The 18,856-nt window shown below is 42.9% G+C and overlaps 1 protein-coding gene across 1 annotated transcript in view; it reads left to right on the top strand.

Annotated features, from left to right (window-relative positions):
- The window catches only part of SHC4 (SHC adaptor protein 4), a 34,162-nt gene extending 15,774 nt beyond the window's left edge, over positions 1-18,388 (top strand). Inside the window, exons 3-12 of the mRNA XM_082489034.1 lie at positions 945-1,008; positions 1,894-2,013; positions 3,634-3,687; positions 7,649-7,700; positions 9,018-9,144; positions 11,234-11,411; positions 12,824-12,884; positions 14,275-14,454; positions 15,943-16,196; positions 18,174-18,388. Coding sequence (XP_082345160.1) covers positions 945-1,008; positions 1,894-2,013; positions 3,634-3,687; positions 7,649-7,700; positions 9,018-9,144; positions 11,234-11,411; positions 12,824-12,884; positions 14,275-14,454; positions 15,943-16,196; positions 18,174-18,329 — 1,246 coding nt within the window. The 3' untranslated portion in view covers positions 18,330-18,388. The remainder of the gene's footprint in view (positions 1-944; positions 1,009-1,893; positions 2,014-3,633; positions 3,688-7,648; positions 7,701-9,017; positions 9,145-11,233; positions 11,412-12,823; positions 12,885-14,274; positions 14,455-15,942; positions 16,197-18,173) is intronic.
- Positions 18,389-18,856: the final 468 nt, after the last annotated feature.

Genomic DNA, 18,856 nt, shown 5'->3' with positions numbered 1-18,856 from the left:
AAGTCACCATTTTCTCATTGACTTCAATAAGTGTCAGTCAAGGAAAGCCTGTGACTGCCAGCTAAAGGGTTTTTTCCAGCCGCTGCGCTAACCCCGATCAGGGCAGTCTAGTGCTCCACCGTATGTCCAAACCAGTCACCTGCCGGAGCATATATGAGAGTTTTCTTTGTTCAAGTGTGGAAAATAGGTGCAGCGTGCCACTATGTTACATTAAATGTGTAATTTAGCTGTCTTTAATATAGACCAATAAACACTGTGAGTGCTTTATACCTTCCCCTTCTGCTTCCCTAGCTGAGAGGCGCCTGTAGAGAATAGTGGGTAGCTGGAAAGGATGCCTAGTTTGCGAAATACCTGTCAGAGATGGGAAGATATGAACTGAGACCTCAGATTTGAAAAAGAATGGGAGAATTTGATTACATATCCTTTTTTCCCTGAACATTTTTTTTTTTTTTTTTTTTTTTTAGAAAAGAGAAGCCCCAAACACCAGAAAGGCAATCAGGGCACCCAGCTGGGCTCCCTTAGCACGCCCCTGCTGCTCTAAATAAGCAGGATTAAGACAGGGAGGGAATCCTCCCTGCCAAGCAAGAGATCTACCAATTGTACTGAGAAAAAGGATTTGAAGGCATTAGTTTTGAGTTTCTTGTGGTTAGTTGATTTAAAAAAAAAACAAACAACACACCAAAGTTTCATTAGGTGAAAGTGATGTGTTTTATGAAGAAAAAGAATCAACCCAAACCAGGCTGCTGAATCATTGTATTTTGTGAAATAGGTTTGGAGTTTTTTTTCAGCAGTGGGAAGAATAAAGAAAAACAACTGTGAAAGACCTTTCAGAAGATTTAAGCATTTATAAGTGGGACGATAACAATAAATCACAGGGTTGCTGGCCCTGTTACAGATGATGCATGTGAAATGATCCAAGTTTGTGCTGCATTTTCTATTTGCAGGGAAGCAATAAGCCGACTGTGTGAAGCTCTATCAGGTACAAATGGAGCTATAAAAAAGCGGAAGGTAAATACAGTTTTAGCTGAATGATTAATTTTCTATATCTGCTTTTGATAAGCTGGATATGCGATTCCCTAACAGGCTTCAGTCCATGCTGGAATTAGTGCATGTTAATCCATCTGAACTCGGTATAACATGAAAGAGCACTTGTAGCAGGGTGTTTAGCCTGCTCGGTTTGGGGCCGAGGCTGTGCCATACCTTATTTTCTTCAGGATTAATGCTTTTCCCAGGGTTCCTGCTCCTGCCAGCCTTTGCAGTGCTCAGGGCTTTACAGGCTTTAGATTCTGGCTGGTAAAACATAGGAGGCCTTTTTGATAGCAAAAGGGAGCTCATTCAATGGAGGGTTACCTGATTGTTATTTATATTTAAAAAAAAATAAACACAACTAAAATGGCGGTGTTTAATGGGTTGATCGTGTATTTAGTAACTGGGATGCAGTAAGGGGCAGTGTCAGTGGCTGCTGTTGGGTCGTGTCCAGTGGAAGTGACTGATTTCCTTCTGTAACTGTGGGGCTCGGGAGGAATGAACGTGCTCCTGAAAAATGAATACATGAGAGAATTTCTTGATTTACTCAGAAATGCTTCATCCCTAGGAAACGAAGCAGAGTTCAGCAGGAAAATTACATGTTTTGAATTACTGAGCCAGCTATAACATTTAGCTCACTGGGATTTTGCTTTAAAACTTTTCCCATTATTGACATAAAAACCGTGCCTACAAGTATTATATTCAAAGCTGATATTTGTTAGAAGTTCTATTTGCATTTGATCAAGCCATTATCCTTACTCCATTGAAATTCTCAATATGATATTGTAAAATCTACTTGACTTTGATTCGTTTCTGCCCCTGACAGACTCAGCTGACAGCCTCTTGCTTTTGTTTCTTTGTTCAAAGCCTCCAGTGAAGTTTTTGTCTTCTGTACTTGGCAAAAGTAACCTTCAGTTTTCTGGCGTGAATATAAAGCTGACCATTTCAACAAGCAGCCTCACTTTGATTAATGTTGACACGCAGCAGGTAGGATACATATAAATCAGTGTCCTTTTCTCCATGCTACTGTATTTTCCTCATGGCTTTCCTCGTGGCTTCTGGAGGAAAGGCTGGGTGCTTCGAGGGGAAAGCAGCACCCTTTAGTCTTCTCATGCATGCCTTGATAAAGCTGAATTACACAATGTCTCTGAATTTAAAGGTGAGAGCACTTTGGAGGATTTGGACATGTAGCACATGCCCTTTTTGTTTATGATGGTGTCTTCCACGGGGAGGGATCCTTAAGCACTTCGCAAACTGTTTCTCTGTGTGTGGTGCTTGATAAACAAGGCACTAGTCCTGGCTGGAGTTTCTGACAAGTCCTAGGGAAAAAAAAAATTATTGATATAAATGAGTCAGAGCTCGGCTTTGGTGTCGTTCAAAGCTATTTTACATCTGGGTAATATATGTGCATAATCAGTTATACGATGCAAAGTCTCTGGGCTCCATCGAGGTGTGTTCCTGAAAGCCTGGATCTGCCCTGGAACTGGGGTGCACTCCCTTGGCAGATGTGATGAGGAGCTTCATGCTGCCCACCTAATTCCTTGGTCAGCTGTTGGTTCCAGCTCCCGGCATGATCTTGCCGGGGGCTAGGGCAAGTTTTGCTCTAAGCTGGAGCAGGGGAACATCGGGGCTCACTGGCTCTGAGGAATCACGGAGTTGAGCTGAGTGTCCGGCAGCTCTTGGGACTTCACCAGGGCACAGAGGTCTCCTGTCCCTTGGATCTCTGTGCTAGGAAGGGTCTGTGGCACCAGCTTTCCCTTCCTTTCAGGTACAGCAGCAAAGGGCTTCCCTACACCAGGTGAAGCTCTGAGGGTTGGCGGGTAAAATGCAGTCCTTTTAACTTGTTCCTGTTTGTAACAGGACTAAAAGCCAGCTGGGCAGATCTCCTTCCAAATGCACTGATGTGCACTGTCACTGCACATGCCGACGTGCAGGGAACTGTCTTGAAATTCTCTCTAGATCTTTCATTACTAGACCTTTATTATTGGGAAATGCCATTTATTCTATTCTTGCACTGCCACCATGTTTCATTGTGTTCCCACCTGCATAATTCGTTGCACTTGATTTTATAATAAAGAACAGTTTGTCTCCGGAGATGAGGCAGTGTTTGAAACCATGAAAAGTTGTTGGCTGATTTGGCTAGTGAAATCTCTACCAGGTAACATTTTGGTGCTAGCGCTGAGAGAGAATATGATCAGAGTATCAGTGGGACCTGTTCATAAAAACACCACCATTGTATATGCCATGCATTTAAATAAATAAGATTAATTAATGTCTCAAGACTTTGTAAATGCATCCAGTGTCTCCAGTTATTCCCTTTTCAAAGTCTCATTTAGCTTCATACTGACTAGGTTAGAAGTTGGTGGCTGAGTTTCTTCTGAAAACCCTTTAAGGAAGATTACTCAGGGATCTAGACATTACTAAACATGAATGGGGAGTCTCAAAAATCTTCCTATTTTTATGTCCTTCCTCCACAAATGATTTGTGCTTGTATTAATGGATTGGGTTGTCATGAACTTACGTGCTTGCTCTATGAAGATATATGCTCTACTGTTTTCTAAATGTGTGGCACATGAGCATGTTTAACTAGTTTGTCATGCTTTTCAGATTATTGCCAACCATCACATGCAGTCCATCTCATTTGCTTCTGGAGGTGACCCAGTAAGTATTGATTTATAAGATATACTTCCGCAGGTATAATGAAATTATTATGAGAATAAAAGTACCTGCAAATACTTTGCTTCGTCCCTTCCTATCCACAAACACTAAGAGAGTACGCCGCACTTCTGGATCATGACCAGTAATAGAAAAAAACTGAGGGAATGGGAGCAGAAAGGAAATATGGAATAGAGCCTCAGTGATCTTCAATAGATATGTATAGTTAACTTCCCTGTTGCCCATCAATGAGCCTCAGTTCATTCCAAATCCCTCAAACGTGGGGATCTAAAAATAAGAATGCACGAACATAGGAATCACATCAGTTCTGTGGTCCCTGTAATCCAATACCTGTCACAAAAGCAGTCAGCACTGGCACCTCTAAATTTTTAGATGAATTTTGAGTCAAACAAACAGCTCTTATAAGACAGATAACCTTCCTGCAGATACGGGTTTTTCTCTTAGAATGGTAGTCATGAATTCACTGATGTTTTCAAGCAAGAGGTTTTCTGTCCTCTTCCAAAGTCTTTATTGCCATCCATAAACATGCCCAATTCCCTCTTCTAATCTAAGCAAGCCCAGCCCTGCCAGCATTCTGGATTTCACACTCCATGTGATATAAAACCAGTATTTTTTTAATCAGTTTTGAGTTCTCTGCCTTTCCATTTTGTTAAATGTCTCCCTGTTCTTGTGTTATGATCCAGGGAAAAAAGAAGGCTCTGGGTCATGCTCTTGATAACACTGGGGTGGAAGCCAGGTCCATCTTTGACTGGAAAATGACAGATCTGCCTCTTTGGATTTAGGAGCAGACAATGCAAAATAGCCAGGAACCGGCCCTGTGTGGCTGATGGATCTTCTCTGGAGGGCCATGTGGGGGATGTAAGGAGCCCGGCTGCTCTGCTCAGGGAGATGCTGCCCAAGCTGCCTGAGAGCAGGAGCTTTCTGGGGCTGGGCTGGGAAGTGGGGAGGGAGCCCGTGAGCAGGCTCTGCTGTCAGTCCTGGTGCTGAAGTACTACATCCCTAAAGATCCCATTTAAAGATGAAGGCGTATTGAGAGTCTAAGTTCAAATTTCATCTTTAGATGCCTGTGCTGCCTTAATACACTGCACTGTACAGTAATGTCCTTGGGCTTTGCAGACCCTTCCTGATGTGGATTTCCAGGTAGCTCCAAGCGCTGTTGCATTGAGCATCACAATGCTTCATATCCAAATTCCATTTTTTGTGATAGTTCAACAATTTAAATATGTCGTTAAGCTGACTTGTTTTTGAAGTACATACCGTATGCTAGATGCTGGCTACCTAGTTTGTCTTTATGTAATGTTTCCAGTTTGGAAAATTCAGGGATATGTTTTCAGACCTTTGCTTAGCAGGTTGGATGAGTAATTCTCTAGGGCTTGTTTACCTCTTTTAGGGTTTGGTTTTTTTATGTTATTATCCTGCATTGGTCTTGCACAGTGATCCCATCAGATCTCACAGGCAGAGCTGGGTTTGGTCAGTGCTTAATGGCAGGACCCCAAGAGATGTGCTTGCAAACATGTGCTGCAGGAAATGGGCTCAGTGGCGCAGCTGGTGACACTTTTCTTACTGGGAGCATACATACAACGGAGGTCTTGCTCAGCGGTGGCAGCTATAAATCTAATGGCACTTCACATAAGAGGCAATTTTGGCAGCTTGTTCAGGTAATTTTTCCAAAATCCTTTACATTTAAAATGGGCAATAGTTTCCACGGGGCATGTCTCTCCACCTGCCCCCACTTTCAGGGTCTAAGCACAGTTCAGTGTTGCTCTGCAGGGTTAAGGAGTAGCAATATTCTGCTCGAGAATAAAGCCTATTCTGGCTTTATTTTAAAGCAAAGTCATCCATGCATGTACATAAACATTACAAAGGTATAAAAATAGCAGGTACTGCTCCACTTGCTTTAGTTTCTAGTTGCTCTCTAGATCTAATTTATTTTAAAAGTGTATCCTAAAATATTTATGAACTTTAAGAAAAACCCAGGAAATTGAATTCACTAAATGTATAAGAAATATTTAGCTTGCTTTGTTTTAATGGTATTAACTTTGGAGATTTTTTAAAGAATTATCTAGGACGAGTTCTGCTGGCCCTAAGATCTGCCTCTCGTGTTGTTCATTGTGAATTATTAAATGATGGTTCTTGTGCATATTGCAAATGGGGGCCTTGTTTCCTGCCAGCTGATTGCATCTTCCCTCAAGAGAGCCATGCCTTTAAGCTGCGAATTGCATTTTCCCCATCCCGCCTTAAAGATCCAAAATAACAAGATGCATCTTTAATAATTAAAAGAATGTTATTCATTACCTCACCATTTTTACTATAACACTGAATTATCAAGCGACTCTTTGCTCTTGCAGTATGACTAGAAATGTTAATTTTTCTATTCCAGTTCCCTTTTCAGTTTGACTAGAAAAAGTGAGGATTATTTCAATGTTGGCTGGAAAGAGAAACTGAAACAGACAACTGATTATACTGAGGTTGTCTGATCTTAGCAGCAGCCTTGAGATCCAGAGTAATTTGACTTGATCGTGGCCAGACTAAAATCAGGCAGCAGCAACTGAGATCAGATACCGATTGTATTATTCAATATTTTAAAGACCAGCTTTTCTCTAAGATGCCTTCAAAACTCAATCTTCATGATACAAATTGGGAATATTCTGACTTGTCCTTTGTGCTATGTTAGCACTATTTTATCTTCTGCTGCTATTGATAATTGATATTGATATTGGGCAGAGAAGAACCTAATGAGGTTCAACAAAAGCAAGTGCAAGGTCCTGCACCTGGGGAGGAAGAATGCTAGGCACCAGTACAGGTTAGGGGCGGACCTGCTGGGAAGTAGCTCAGAGGAGAAGGATCTGGGGGTTGTGGTAGACAGTAAATTATCCATGGCCCAGCAATGTGCCCTTGTTGCCAAAAAGGCCAATGGAATCCTGGGCTGCATAGGGAAGAGTGTGGCCAGTAGGTCGAGGGAGGTCATTCTCCCCCTCTACTCTGCACTGGTGAGGCCACAACTGGAATACTGTGTCCAGTTTGGGGCTCCCCAGTTCAAGAGGGACAGGGAACTGCTGGAGCGAGTCCAGCGAAGGGCAACTAAGATGATTAAGGGCTTGGAGCATCTCCCTTATGAGGAAAGGCTGAGAGAGCTGGGACTCTTTAGCCTGGAGAAGAGAAGGCTGAGGGGAGACCTTATTATGGCGTACAAGTATCTCAAGGGTGGGTTGAAGGAGGATGGAGCCAGGCTCTCTTCAATGGTTCCGAGTAACAGGACGAGGGGTAACGGGCACAAGTTAGAACACAGGAAGTTCCGTTCAAATACACGGAAACACTTCTTTACGGTGAGGGTGACAGAGCACTGGCACAGGCTGCCCAGGGAGGTTGTGGAGTCCCCTTCTCTGGAGATTTTCAAGACCCGCCTGGATGCAGTCCTGAGTAATGTGCTCTGGGCAATCCTGCTTTAGCAGGGGAGTTGGACTAGATGATCTCTAGAGGTCCCTTCCAACTCTGAAAATTCTGTGATTCTGTGATAAGGACGGCCCCAGCTAACAGCGGTGACTGGCAGCTGTGCAGCCCGAAAATGTTACGCAGGAGAGGCTTCGAGCTCCATGGGAGCAGTGGAGGAGAGCAGCATTGCCTGCTGATGAGGCACCAGTTGTGTTTCTACTCCTGTTGCAGAGTTTGGAATTGAAAACACAGTTTCTCAAAGACCCAAAGAATGCCAAATGGTCTAGTGCATTTATTACAAGAAGATTTCAGGACAAATACCGTGTTGATAGCCACCAGTGTGTTAATGATCTTTCCCTTAGCCCACTTTGCTGGTACCTCCAGTTGTTTTACCTGAAAGAAGCACGCTTGTTAAAGCTAAAAATAGATCTCTCTGTACTCAGTTGCTTTGCTACGGTGGTAGGGTTGTTCATACTGATAATTGTAAAGACATTTTTTGTCTTCTTTCCCGTAGGATACAACAGACTACGTTGCGTATGTAGCAAAAGATCCTGTTAATCAGAGAGGTATGGAAACAATTTTTAGATTGTTATACGCATTTATACGATTGCTTTATCTGTACCAAGGAATTGTTTAAGTTTTAAAATAAGAAAGCTACTGAACAGCTCAATATTCTGTACAATTTTTTACTTCCCTGTATGGATACGGGTAACAGTACACAGGCTGTGGCTTTACACGTCATATTCCTTGTGCAACGAAGTGAGACCCTGCAGGCCAGACTAAAGCTGTACATGGAGCTGCTGGCTCCATGCAGGGGCAGGAGCCGGCCTTGCCTGGGGAGGAAGGGCAGAGCCTGGCAGGGTGGGCAGCTGCCCTGCTCTGGGACGACTTCCAGATGAGGGAAGGGCAGTGAATGTGCCTCCTCATCTAACCCAGCCTCCTGGGTATGTTGCTGGAAGGCAGAGTGGGGTATGTAGGTGCAGGTGTAGGAGACCTTCTCCCCTCTGGACACTAACGCAGGGGATAAAGGCCCTTTCCATCACTCGTTACTTGCCTGCAGCTACTTGGCTGCTTCCTTCCTGCCAGACAGTTCTCAGAGCAATACTGCTGATGGCTGTGAAGTTGGTAGTGGCAGCTCACAGGAGGGCTCACTGTAAGGTGCCATGGGTGGCTCAGAGAAGATCAGGATGTTTTCTGGAGAAGCTGGGCTGGAGCCTTACAGTCTGGCCTGCCACCTCTCTGTAGCTCCATCACTGGTATTTTAACTAACTTAGGGCACCCTGTGAGTTCACCATAAGTCCCGGTATTGACGCTGGGATGTGCAAAACTCCTGTGCCCTGGCAGCCTGCAGGCAGGGCTGGTGGCTGGCCCAGCACCATCCCTGAGTGCTGTCTCATGGTGGCTCCACAGAGGGGGCAGCCGGGCCTGGGCACAGCACGCTCACTGCCGGCCCAAGTTTCCTGAGAACAAGGACTGGTGGCAGGAGCGTGGTCTCGGCCTGCGGGAGCCCTGCCCCTGGCTGCCAGAGCCACCTGAACTTGTGTTTTCATGCTGTTTCACATGAAAACTGCACGCTGGCAGGGCTGGTCCTCTCCCTTGCTGCTTACAGCCAGGCAGGGAGAGAAGGTGAGATACAGGAGCATCCCATGCAGGAAACATAAATGGGGAGTTTCTTTTGTTGAGGTATAAGTTGATACTGTGATTAAAAAAATACCTAGAGCAATTTCCTTAACACAGCAAAAATTTCAGGCTGTATAATGTCCTAAAGCTATCTAGACGCATAATTTCATGCCCAGCTTTTCTGCTGTAAGCAATATAGCTTGTGTCTCTATTTTCTGGTATAAAGTGCATTTACTTAATTAAAGTAAGGTGTCTCTTTGCAGCATGCCACATACTGGAATGTCCCAATGGGATGGCACAGGAGGTGATAAACACCATAGGGCAGGCTTTTGAGCTCCGGTTCAAACAGTACCTGAAGAACCCATCTAACCTGGTTACGGCTAATGAAAGGTCAGCACATTCTCAGTCACTTAACTGCGGTTTTCTTCTCTTTAGTACTTCTCAGGAAAACAATGTACTCCAAAGATTGAGCCATAAATAAGATGCTTTGGATACGCTTTCTGGACATATGCTAATTGTAATATACACTGTACATACAGAGTATAGTAGACTAAAATTAGCTTATTCCACTAAACTCCATTGATTTCTGTGATGTTTGCACATGTGCATAATGCAGAATTTAGCTGTATTGTTCCTTAGCTAAAACAGCCTTATCTTAAGTCATGCAAGTAAGCTGAACAAATGTTCAAATTACTCTGCCCAGGTAAGCTCAGCTCTATAAATACTGCATGCGCACACACACACTCTGGGCTCAGTCCTGACCCATGCCAAGTTTAAGTTTGCTGCAGCTGTGGAAAGTGTGTGGTGGGGGAAAAAAGCCATTATAATTCACTTTGCTGCTGTTCTGTTCATCTCCTGGCAGCAGCCTCAGATTCCACCCGGTGTGACTTACATCAGCCTTGTGTACTGAAGTAAAGACATCTAGGTGTTCCTGCTCCGACAGGGGGATTGGACTAGATGATCTTTTGAGGTCCCTTCCAATCCCTAGCATACTGTGATACTGTGACAGCCACCGCTTGGCATTTTAAAATATGAAGCCCCGTCCTCTGCACATTGCTCAAAATATAGGGCCTAGATTAATTTCTGGACCGCAATTCCCTATTTCCATTACCCTTCTTCCATTGCACTGGGGACAAAATTCTTGCTCTAATGTATGGCTCTCCTCGCAGGTTAGCCATGCCTATTTTTCTCAGTCTTTGCTGTAATGCCAAATTTGATTGCTTGCTACCTCCCAGGAGTAGGAAAAGCTGTAATGCCGCTTAACTGTGGCCTGAGTCCCGGGAGTCGCTGTGGAGGCAGTGTCACTGGTACAGTGCCTGATGCAATGCAACAGAACTGGTTTTATGACGTAACAGCAGCCTCAGCTCCAGTTTATATTTATTTCATTGTATATAGTGGTTCCTGCCATTCTACTGCTAATACTGGTCTGTTTTCCCTGGAGACAATAACCAGAGGAAGAGCCTTTCCTATGAAACTCTGCTAGGCTATGCCACAAGTAAATCAGAGCATGGAGAAATGGAAGAGGCTAATTAGATTCCCTCCTTGAGCCTAGCCCGCAGCCAGCCTTGGAGAACAGTCCTCGGGCAGAGAAGTCGGATATTGCTGTGTGAATGAGTCACTCGCTTCCAAACTACTATGAATCACATAATCAAATACTTGCACTGCATATCACATAATCAACTACTTGAACTTTATCTTTTTCCTGCTCGAGGCCTTTTATCCAATTATATTCTTGTTAAACAGAGAAGTAAGATTTGAGATGAGCTTTTTATTTCGGGACCGGAGACAGTACAGGAAGCACCTAGTTGTTTTGCAGTGTATCAGCTGTACATTTAAACTATCATCATTCTGGTTTAGCTCAAGAAAAACATTGGGCACTCCCCTTCGTGTCAGTCAGTGTTTTCTTCAGGCTGAAACAGAACAGTTATATTGATTACAGTTATTAAAATCGGGGTACGTTCCACTCAGGAGAACTTTTTTTTTGGTAGCAATATTTGATTTTCTAAAACTGCTGCAGGCTTTTCTACTAAATGCCAACCAAATTTTCTCTTGTAAGTCACGCCCCCCCTCCCTCCCCAGCAATCTTTAGATTTATACAGTTGAGACAAGAAGCCAGTGGGATTCGTTTTATGGTCTACATTTTGGACACCTTATTGAATGCTGCATTGGCACTTTTTCTTAAAGTTTCAGTAGGTGGCTCTTGTATTTTCAGTTCAGAGAAGAGTGATCTGGGCTGCCCAGTGCTACAAAAATGACTGGACTGGGGTCCCTGGACCCCAAACTGATGACTCCATTTTTAATTCAGGAAGAAGTAACTGGAAAAATAAGCAGCTCTGAAAGTTCAGGCCCAAAGCCTGTTACAGCCTCCATATGGCTAATCTGTGTATTGTGCGATGCGCAAACACTGGGGACGTTTGCCTACACTAGAAAGCAGTTGATTACATCAGTCACTTTTTTTTTTCTTTCCATATTTTTTCAGAGAGGCAGCAAATGCTAATGGATCAGCTGGGAATTCACAGGAGAGGGAGGATCATGAATATTACAATGAAATTCCAGGGAAAGAGCCTCCCGCCGGTGGAGTGTTAGACATGCGAGTGAAAGTTCTAACAGACCAAAGGGCTAACTGTCATTTACAGTGCAAAAAGCAGTATTGCTCGGTAAGTACATCATCTTCTTGGATAACTATTCACTGCCTATTATGGGAATGAATAATAAAGTGTTACTGTGGTGTAAAGCATGGCATTAACATCAGAACCAGGTCCTGATTACCCTGGGAAAGGGTTTTTTTAGGCTAGATTTAATGATGCTTAGTACATAATTGAATCCCAAAGCACTTTCTGAATATTAACTGGTTTGTCCTTAGAGTACTTTTAGGCGACCAAGTAATATTCCCTTGTTCACTCATTAGCTGTGAGGAGAAAATAGACACAGACTTAAATGGCTTGTCTGAGAGAACATCTGTAAAATCTGGGAGCTCCTGGCTCCTGATTCTGTGATCTGATAAATATTTAGTCCTGTCCATTTTGATCTACAACCTATACATACAACATTAACTGATAGCAATGTGTGTACAACATTAATTACCCTTGGAGTAATTAAATTAAATCTGTTAAATCAGCCACAGCTGCAAACAATGCATATATCTGTGCCTGTTGTCTGGGATAGTCGGGAATAAACCCCAGTCAGTCAGGGAGTAAAACCAGCTGAGTTCAGACTCAGCACAGATTTCAAAGCCTGCTGTGCGAGTTCTTGGAAACACCAGCGCTTCCCCACTCAGGGAAGCCAGTACCACGGCTTTGCTCGGAGGGATTGCATGCAGACGCGCCCGCTGGGATCCTGTTGGTGCTGTCTAAAAGGTTGCTGCTCCCAACTGTTGCTTGTATCTGGTGGCAACTGCTCCCAGGTTCCTATGCTACTGCTACATCCATTTTTTTGCCTTGTTAACCTCAACCATACTCCACATCTGGGCAGCGGGCCTGGTGGTTTCCACCTCCCCAGCAGTTCTCCAAAATGGTGTTTGACTGTATCTTGAGTTTGCATTCAAAGCTTTCCAAAGCTCTTGCAGGGAAGTAAGTTCCTCCTGCAACGTGTAAATGAAAATGCCTTTTTTCCATGGGGTGTTACTTTTGTTTTTCCTTTTAGTTCTGATAACTTTCTAGTGCTGCTCAGACAATTTGGTGACCATTTCACTTTCAAACCATGATGGCTGCAGTTATTTCTCCTTGTTTTTATTGCAAGGAACATTTATAAGAAAATCTGAATTTTATTACGTAGCAGTTATGCTACGTATATGCTGTATATGCTAAAGCTTAGACAGATAACTGGGTAGTTAACAGCCTCTGTGAAGCTGGAGTATGTCCAGACATGATGCCCTGTAGAAAGAAGAGTATCAGCATGAAATATTGTTTGAGGAGATAGGAATTTTTTGTTTTAGGAATAGGAATAGTTACCTGTATGATAGGAATTTTTAGTTACCTGTATCCCAATTAACTGATGCATGGATGTTTTAAAGGTACCTGAGGTTTCTAAGGTACTACTTTACATGACTGTTTTTACAATTTTTCTACAGACAGGCAGCCCAACATTCATCAATATATATGAAAATTGCCCAGAAGAAAACAAAACTGTGGGTACGTACTCTGTTTTCCTTCTCATGCATATGCAGAATTAACCAAGGCAGACTGCCTGGAAGAGCTGCCCCTTGGCTTTTGATACAGTGGTGAAAAGTGTTCTACTTAGTGGGTCATTTCTAGTTCCCTACACAAAGGGCAGACAAAAAAGCCTTACAGCTTTTCTAAAGACCACTAATCTATCTTCACGTCTGCTGGCAGACTTACTTATTTTACTTGTCATGATTCCTTACAGTAGCTCTTTGGTTTTTTTTAATCTCTTTCATACTTTTTGTTGTTTTATTCCCTTTCATACCCTTTGAAAAAGGAAGATACTTTGTTGCTTACCAGTCTCTGAAAATACCCCTTCCCCCTACAAATGCTCAATGAGACCCAAACCATCAGGATCGGGTGGTTGTTCCAATGGAGCCTGTGCCCTTGGTTCCAGCATCACTGGCTGCTCAGTGTGACTGTGCTCTTCCCCTGCCTTGGGCGGCTTTGTGCCCGAGATCAATTTGCCTTTAGCAAAACCTGCTCTCTGGGACCCCAGGAGATCACCAGCCTCCATCCCTTTCTGGACTTCCCTTGCCACAGCTGATATCCTGAGCACATTTCCTTGGCTCATCCCTTCCACTGCCCAATGAGGTCCTTTTTGAATTCCCACCTGCATTGCTCTAAAGTGATCCATTACACTGTCTGCAGGGGATAATTCAGTTTCTTGTGTTATTTCTGATTTAAGGAGAATCAAATGGTTTCTACAAAAAGAGAGTGAACAAATAAAAGAATGAATGAATAGATCTATGAATAAAAAGTTTGCTAAAGAGCAAAAATATGCGTGCTATTTGGCTAGCTGAAGTGCTATTATTTTCATACCCTGCAGGGGATCTTCTGTTAGCCTGTTCCTAGGCTTGGATCCGAACCTGATAGATGTGGCTTTGGCTCTCCAGGCAGAGCCACAAAGTGCCAACCTCCTCCATCTTCCCTGCTCCACCAGAATAGCGAGAGAGGGAATTGTTCAGCTTCCCACAAGCTTTTCTTGTGCAGAGGGGAAAGAAAGAGTTTTGCAACAAACAACGTATATGGCTTGTGTCTTTGTAGAGCTGTATGTATTAATTTCTTTTCGATCAGTGGGGGGTTTAGTGCTGACATTGATTGAAGCAGAACTGAACCAGCGTGGAACATTTCAGAAAACTTCATTCTAACTCATTTGGGATACCTTGTGTACCTTGTGCCTTCTAGCCATAAGGAAAAACGAGTTCATCTGCCAATTTTTCTTTTCCTTATGGGTGACTTTAGTGGGATATATAAGAGCAACAATGTTCCTATTTCAGCTTTTACAGTTATTTTAACTTGAGTTTAAAAAAAAAAAAAAGAAAGAAGGAAATCTGTGCATACTATATACTAATTGCAGGTAACTGTGGTGAACGATCACAGAAGACAAAAAAAGAAGCAACATTATTGAAGCCTGCCTACAAAACAGATCTTTTTGATGATCCGTGTTACATCAACACACAGACCCTGCAGTCTGCAGTCTGTACAGCCCGTGGTACAGCACCAACACAGACCCATGGGAGCCCACTGCGTCAGGCCAGTAGGTTCCCATTGCAATACCGTGTCTTTCTGAGCTTTGAAAAGAGGGGGTCTTGTCAGCTGTGTGCATGGATAAAGGTTTTGGTTTCCCCATAAGAAATATAGAAAAGGTGGGGGGAAGAAATCCTTCCTCATTGGTTTTTTTGCTTGTTAAATTCAAGACAAAGGGGATTAAAGATTAAAAGTAGTGACGATAAGCAAGCAAAATAACCTTTCGTCTTCTGTAGCTGATTGATGACAATAAATAGTGTCACATTTTCCACAGGTAATAATAAGCAAGAATTTAAGATGATATGAAACCTTGGGACGGTACCATACCTTAAGGAAGAGGGTTCTCCTGTATGCTCAAGATCTTAACCACTCTAAGGTGGAAGTGGCCTCAGATGCTTTTGCTTCACAGGCAGTAGCATGCAAGGTCAAAGTGGGATCGTTATGACTGTCTTTCTCAATTCTTGCACAAATGACCATTGAATCTCATCCAATAACTTCTAAATCAGACATTTTGATCAGTAGTATCTATTAAATATATGTCAAATTAAGTCTTGATTTATAGACCCAACGTGGTAGATATCCATTAAGTGATTATATAGTTGCTACTGATTGTCTTCATTATTGAAAATACTTTATTTATTAGCTTTGCCTTTTATGGCTTCTTACTAAGTGTTTTCTCTGTCAGAGTTGGCTCCACACAATAAAGTGGGCAAAGGAATGGACAAAACTACAGTAAGGGAAATCTGTGACCATTGAGATATTTCCAACCCAGAGCTGTATTATGCTCTAAAAGGAACTGGCCATATCCTGAGGAGCCTTAGGTTGCACAATTCCATTGAAGAAGTGGTATCCTTTTATTTTCCTTAGAAAAATCCTGCCTGTGAATCATTTGCAGTTTGACTGGCTATATCCCAAACCACCCGGTTTTGTTAGTACATTCAGTAATTGTTCGTTTTTTCACAGCAGATGCATCATGCTGTAATCCCTCCCTTCTGGCTACGTTGGCCATGTTGTCTTACATTCCAGCACATAGCTGGAGCCACTCAACCCGACTCTCCCAATGATCCGTGACAATCTCTTCAGAGGTTGTTAAGGAAGAAGGAAAAATTAGGTCTTTAAAAAAAAAAAAAGTGGCTAAAACCCAACAAAAATCTTGTTTCTACAGGGAATATTTGTCTTTTTAATACAACCAAAGAAATACAAACCTAAAACAGTAGAGCATCAGAAAAATTCCTGCTTCCACTCCCTGTTGCCTAGCGACCCAAGGCTTTCCCATCTAAGGTATGGGAGGAGATGTTGTGATAATTTTACTTAATGCACTGGAGGGTTGTGAGCATTCATGTGTACATATTATTACAGTCTGTAAGGTTGGCTTGATCACAGCTTCAAGACCAAACCATTTGAATTTTTTTAAAGCTATAAAAAATATCGTCTTGCATCCTTTTAGGATGAAATTCTAGGTGAAGTGTCCAATACATTCCCTTTCATTAAATTTTAGAGTTACCGGAAGCTGTTCAGCAGAGTGCCACAAGCAACACAGCTGGTCTCAGTGTTCTGCCACAAATAAAGCAACAGCTAAAGAATGAAGATTGTTACCATGGCAAATTAAACAGGAAAGCAGCAGAGAGCCTCTTAGTCAATGACGGGGATTTTCTGGTGCGAGAGAGCACAACGTCACCTGGTCAGTATGTCCTCAGTGGACTTCAGGGAGGGCAAGCAAAGCATCTGCTCTTGGTGGATCCTGAGGGCAAGGTATGAACAGTTGATATACTGAAATTTCAGGGCTGCTCAGATAATTCAGTCAAAGTGCATGGGTGTGTTCCAGGAAGTGGAACTGATCTGATTCCCTCCAGGTTAATTTAAATTTAGCCAGTGACTTCAGTATCTTTGAAAGTTCAATTTAAGAACTTATAAGCACTAAAGTACCATGGAAACAGAAGTGACATACTTAAATACTGTTGTTAATATTGTAATTTGTATACAAACAAACAACATCCTTTGAGTCATTATTATATTGCTAGAAAAATAACCCTAATATTAAATAATGGATTTGATTAGTAACACACTTTTGAATCATAGAGTAGTTTGGGTTGGAAGGAACCTTTAAAGGTCATCTAGTCCAACCCCCCTGCAACAAGCAGGGACATCTTCAACTAGATCAGGTTGCTCAGAGCCCCAGCCAACCTGACCTTGAATGTCTCCAGGGGTGGGGCATCTATCACTTTTCTGGGCAACCTGGGCCACTGTTTCACCACCCTCGTTGTAAAAAATTTCTCCTTTATATCTAGTCTAAATCTATCCTCTTTTAGTTTAAGACCATTACTCCTTGTCCTATCCAACAGGCCCTGCTAAAAGGTTTGTCCTCATCTTTCTTATAAGCCCCCTTTAAATACTGAAAGGCCGCAATAAGGTCTCCCTGGAGCCTTCTCTTCTTCAGACTGAACAACCCCAACTCTCTCAGCCTGTCCTCATAGGAGAGGTGCTCCAGCCCTCTGATCATTTTTGTGGCCCTCCTCTGGATCCACTCCAATAGGTCCATGTCTTTCTTGTGCTGAGGGCTCCAGAGCTGGACACAGGACTCCAGGTGGGGTCTCACCAGAGCGGAGTAGAGGGGCAGAATCACCTCCCTCGACCTGCTGGCCATGCTGCTTTTGGTGCAGCCCAGGATATGGTTGGCTTTCTGGGCTGTGAGCACACATTGTCGGCTCAAGTCCAGCTTTTCATCCACCAGTACCCCCAAGTCCTTCTCTGCAGCGCTGCTCTCATTCCCTTCATCCCCCAGCCTGTATTGATACTGGGGGTTGCCCCAACCCAGGCGCAGGACACCGTACTGGGCCTTGTTGAACCTCATGAGTTTCACACAGGCCCACTTCTTGAGCTTGTCCAGGTCTGTCTGGATGGCATCCTGTCCCTCAGGTGTGTCGAAGGCTCCACTCAGCTTGGTGTCATCCACAAACTTGCTGAGGGTGCACTTGATTCCACTGTCTATGTCATTGATATTAAAGAGCACTGGTCCCAATATGGATCCCTGAGGGACTCCACTTGTCACTGATTTCCATCTGGCCATTGAGCCATTGACCACTACCCTCTGGATGTTACTATCCAAGCAATTCCTCATCCACTGAACGGTCCACCCATCAAATCCATCTCTCTCCAATTTAGAGAAAAGGATGTTGTGGGGGACCATGTCAAAGGCCTCACAGAAGTCCAGACAGATGACATCCGTAGCTCTTCCCTTGTCCACTGATGTAGTCACTCCATCATAGAGGGCCACTGGGTTGGTCAGGCAAGACTTGCCCTTGGTGAAGGGATAGAGAAAGCTTTTTATGGATACAGAAAAGGTAAAGCCGGTTTGTTGTCACGTCAATTCTACTTGCTTCTGCTCAGGGCTAGAAGAGCACTCTTGAGTGACAACTCTCAGAGGAGAGAGTAAATCAGAAAAGTAATTCTCCATGGGATTTAGGGAAAAATATCTCTCTTCTGTGGAGAAAAAAAAACGGTTACTTTCGTCCCCTGGGCAGAATCAGCCAGTCCTACATGGTCCTCTGCTTTTCATGTCAGCTAATGGTAGGTCGAAGGATAGGTCTCAATTACTGTCTGCAGCCTAATGATCCTGCTCCAGTGAGTTCAGTGGCTTAAATGCCTTTTGACTTCAATGTGCTAGGCTCACATCCAACCAGTTACAAGCACATTCTAACCATAAATATATTCTCTTGATTCTTTCATTAGGTGAGAACCAAAGACCATATATTTGATAGTGTGGGTCATCTTATTCAGTACCACATGGAAAATAATTTGCCAATCATCTCTTCTGGAAGTGAAGTGAGCTTGAAGCAGCCTGTAAGGAAAGAGAGTAATGTGGGACACCTGCAGTATCACAAATAATACCTTGGATATCACAAATCCCAAGACAATTCACATCTGAAAACTGTACCGAGAACTTTCTATTATGAAGACAATTCAAAAAAAGTATAGACTGCACTTTCTGCTGCTGTTCCAGAAGATACCCTTTTGTGTGTGTATGAATATATGTATATGTGTATATCTATGTAGATCTGTAGAGATCAATAAGCATAGTTATATAGATATATGTAATCTTAACGAAATTACACCTTCGGAGCGTGATACTCATTTGTGAGAAGGTATTTTAGACATGCACAAATGTCACTTTCAAGGTCATACTGAATCAGTAACTATTTAAAAGCACAATTAAACCTTGACATGCAAAAGCTCACTTGAACGAACTGCTGGAACATTAGTATGTGCCTTTTAGCATAGAATTATTGGAAACCAATATTATTTATACTGAATTAGTTTTGGGTGGGTAAACAAATATGTCTAAGCTTTTAACTATTTGCCAAAACAAATACAATTTCAATATTACTGAAATGCCATCTGCTTTCGATAGACAC

This window comes from Vanellus vanellus, assembly GCF_965231255.1.
Source record: "Vanellus vanellus genome assembly, chromosome: 11".
Lineage (NCBI taxonomy): Eukaryota > Metazoa > Chordata > Aves > Charadriiformes > Charadriidae > Vanellus > Vanellus vanellus.
The sequence above is the reverse complement of the archived record's forward strand: the minus strand, read 5'-3'. Positions and strand labels throughout refer to the sequence as shown.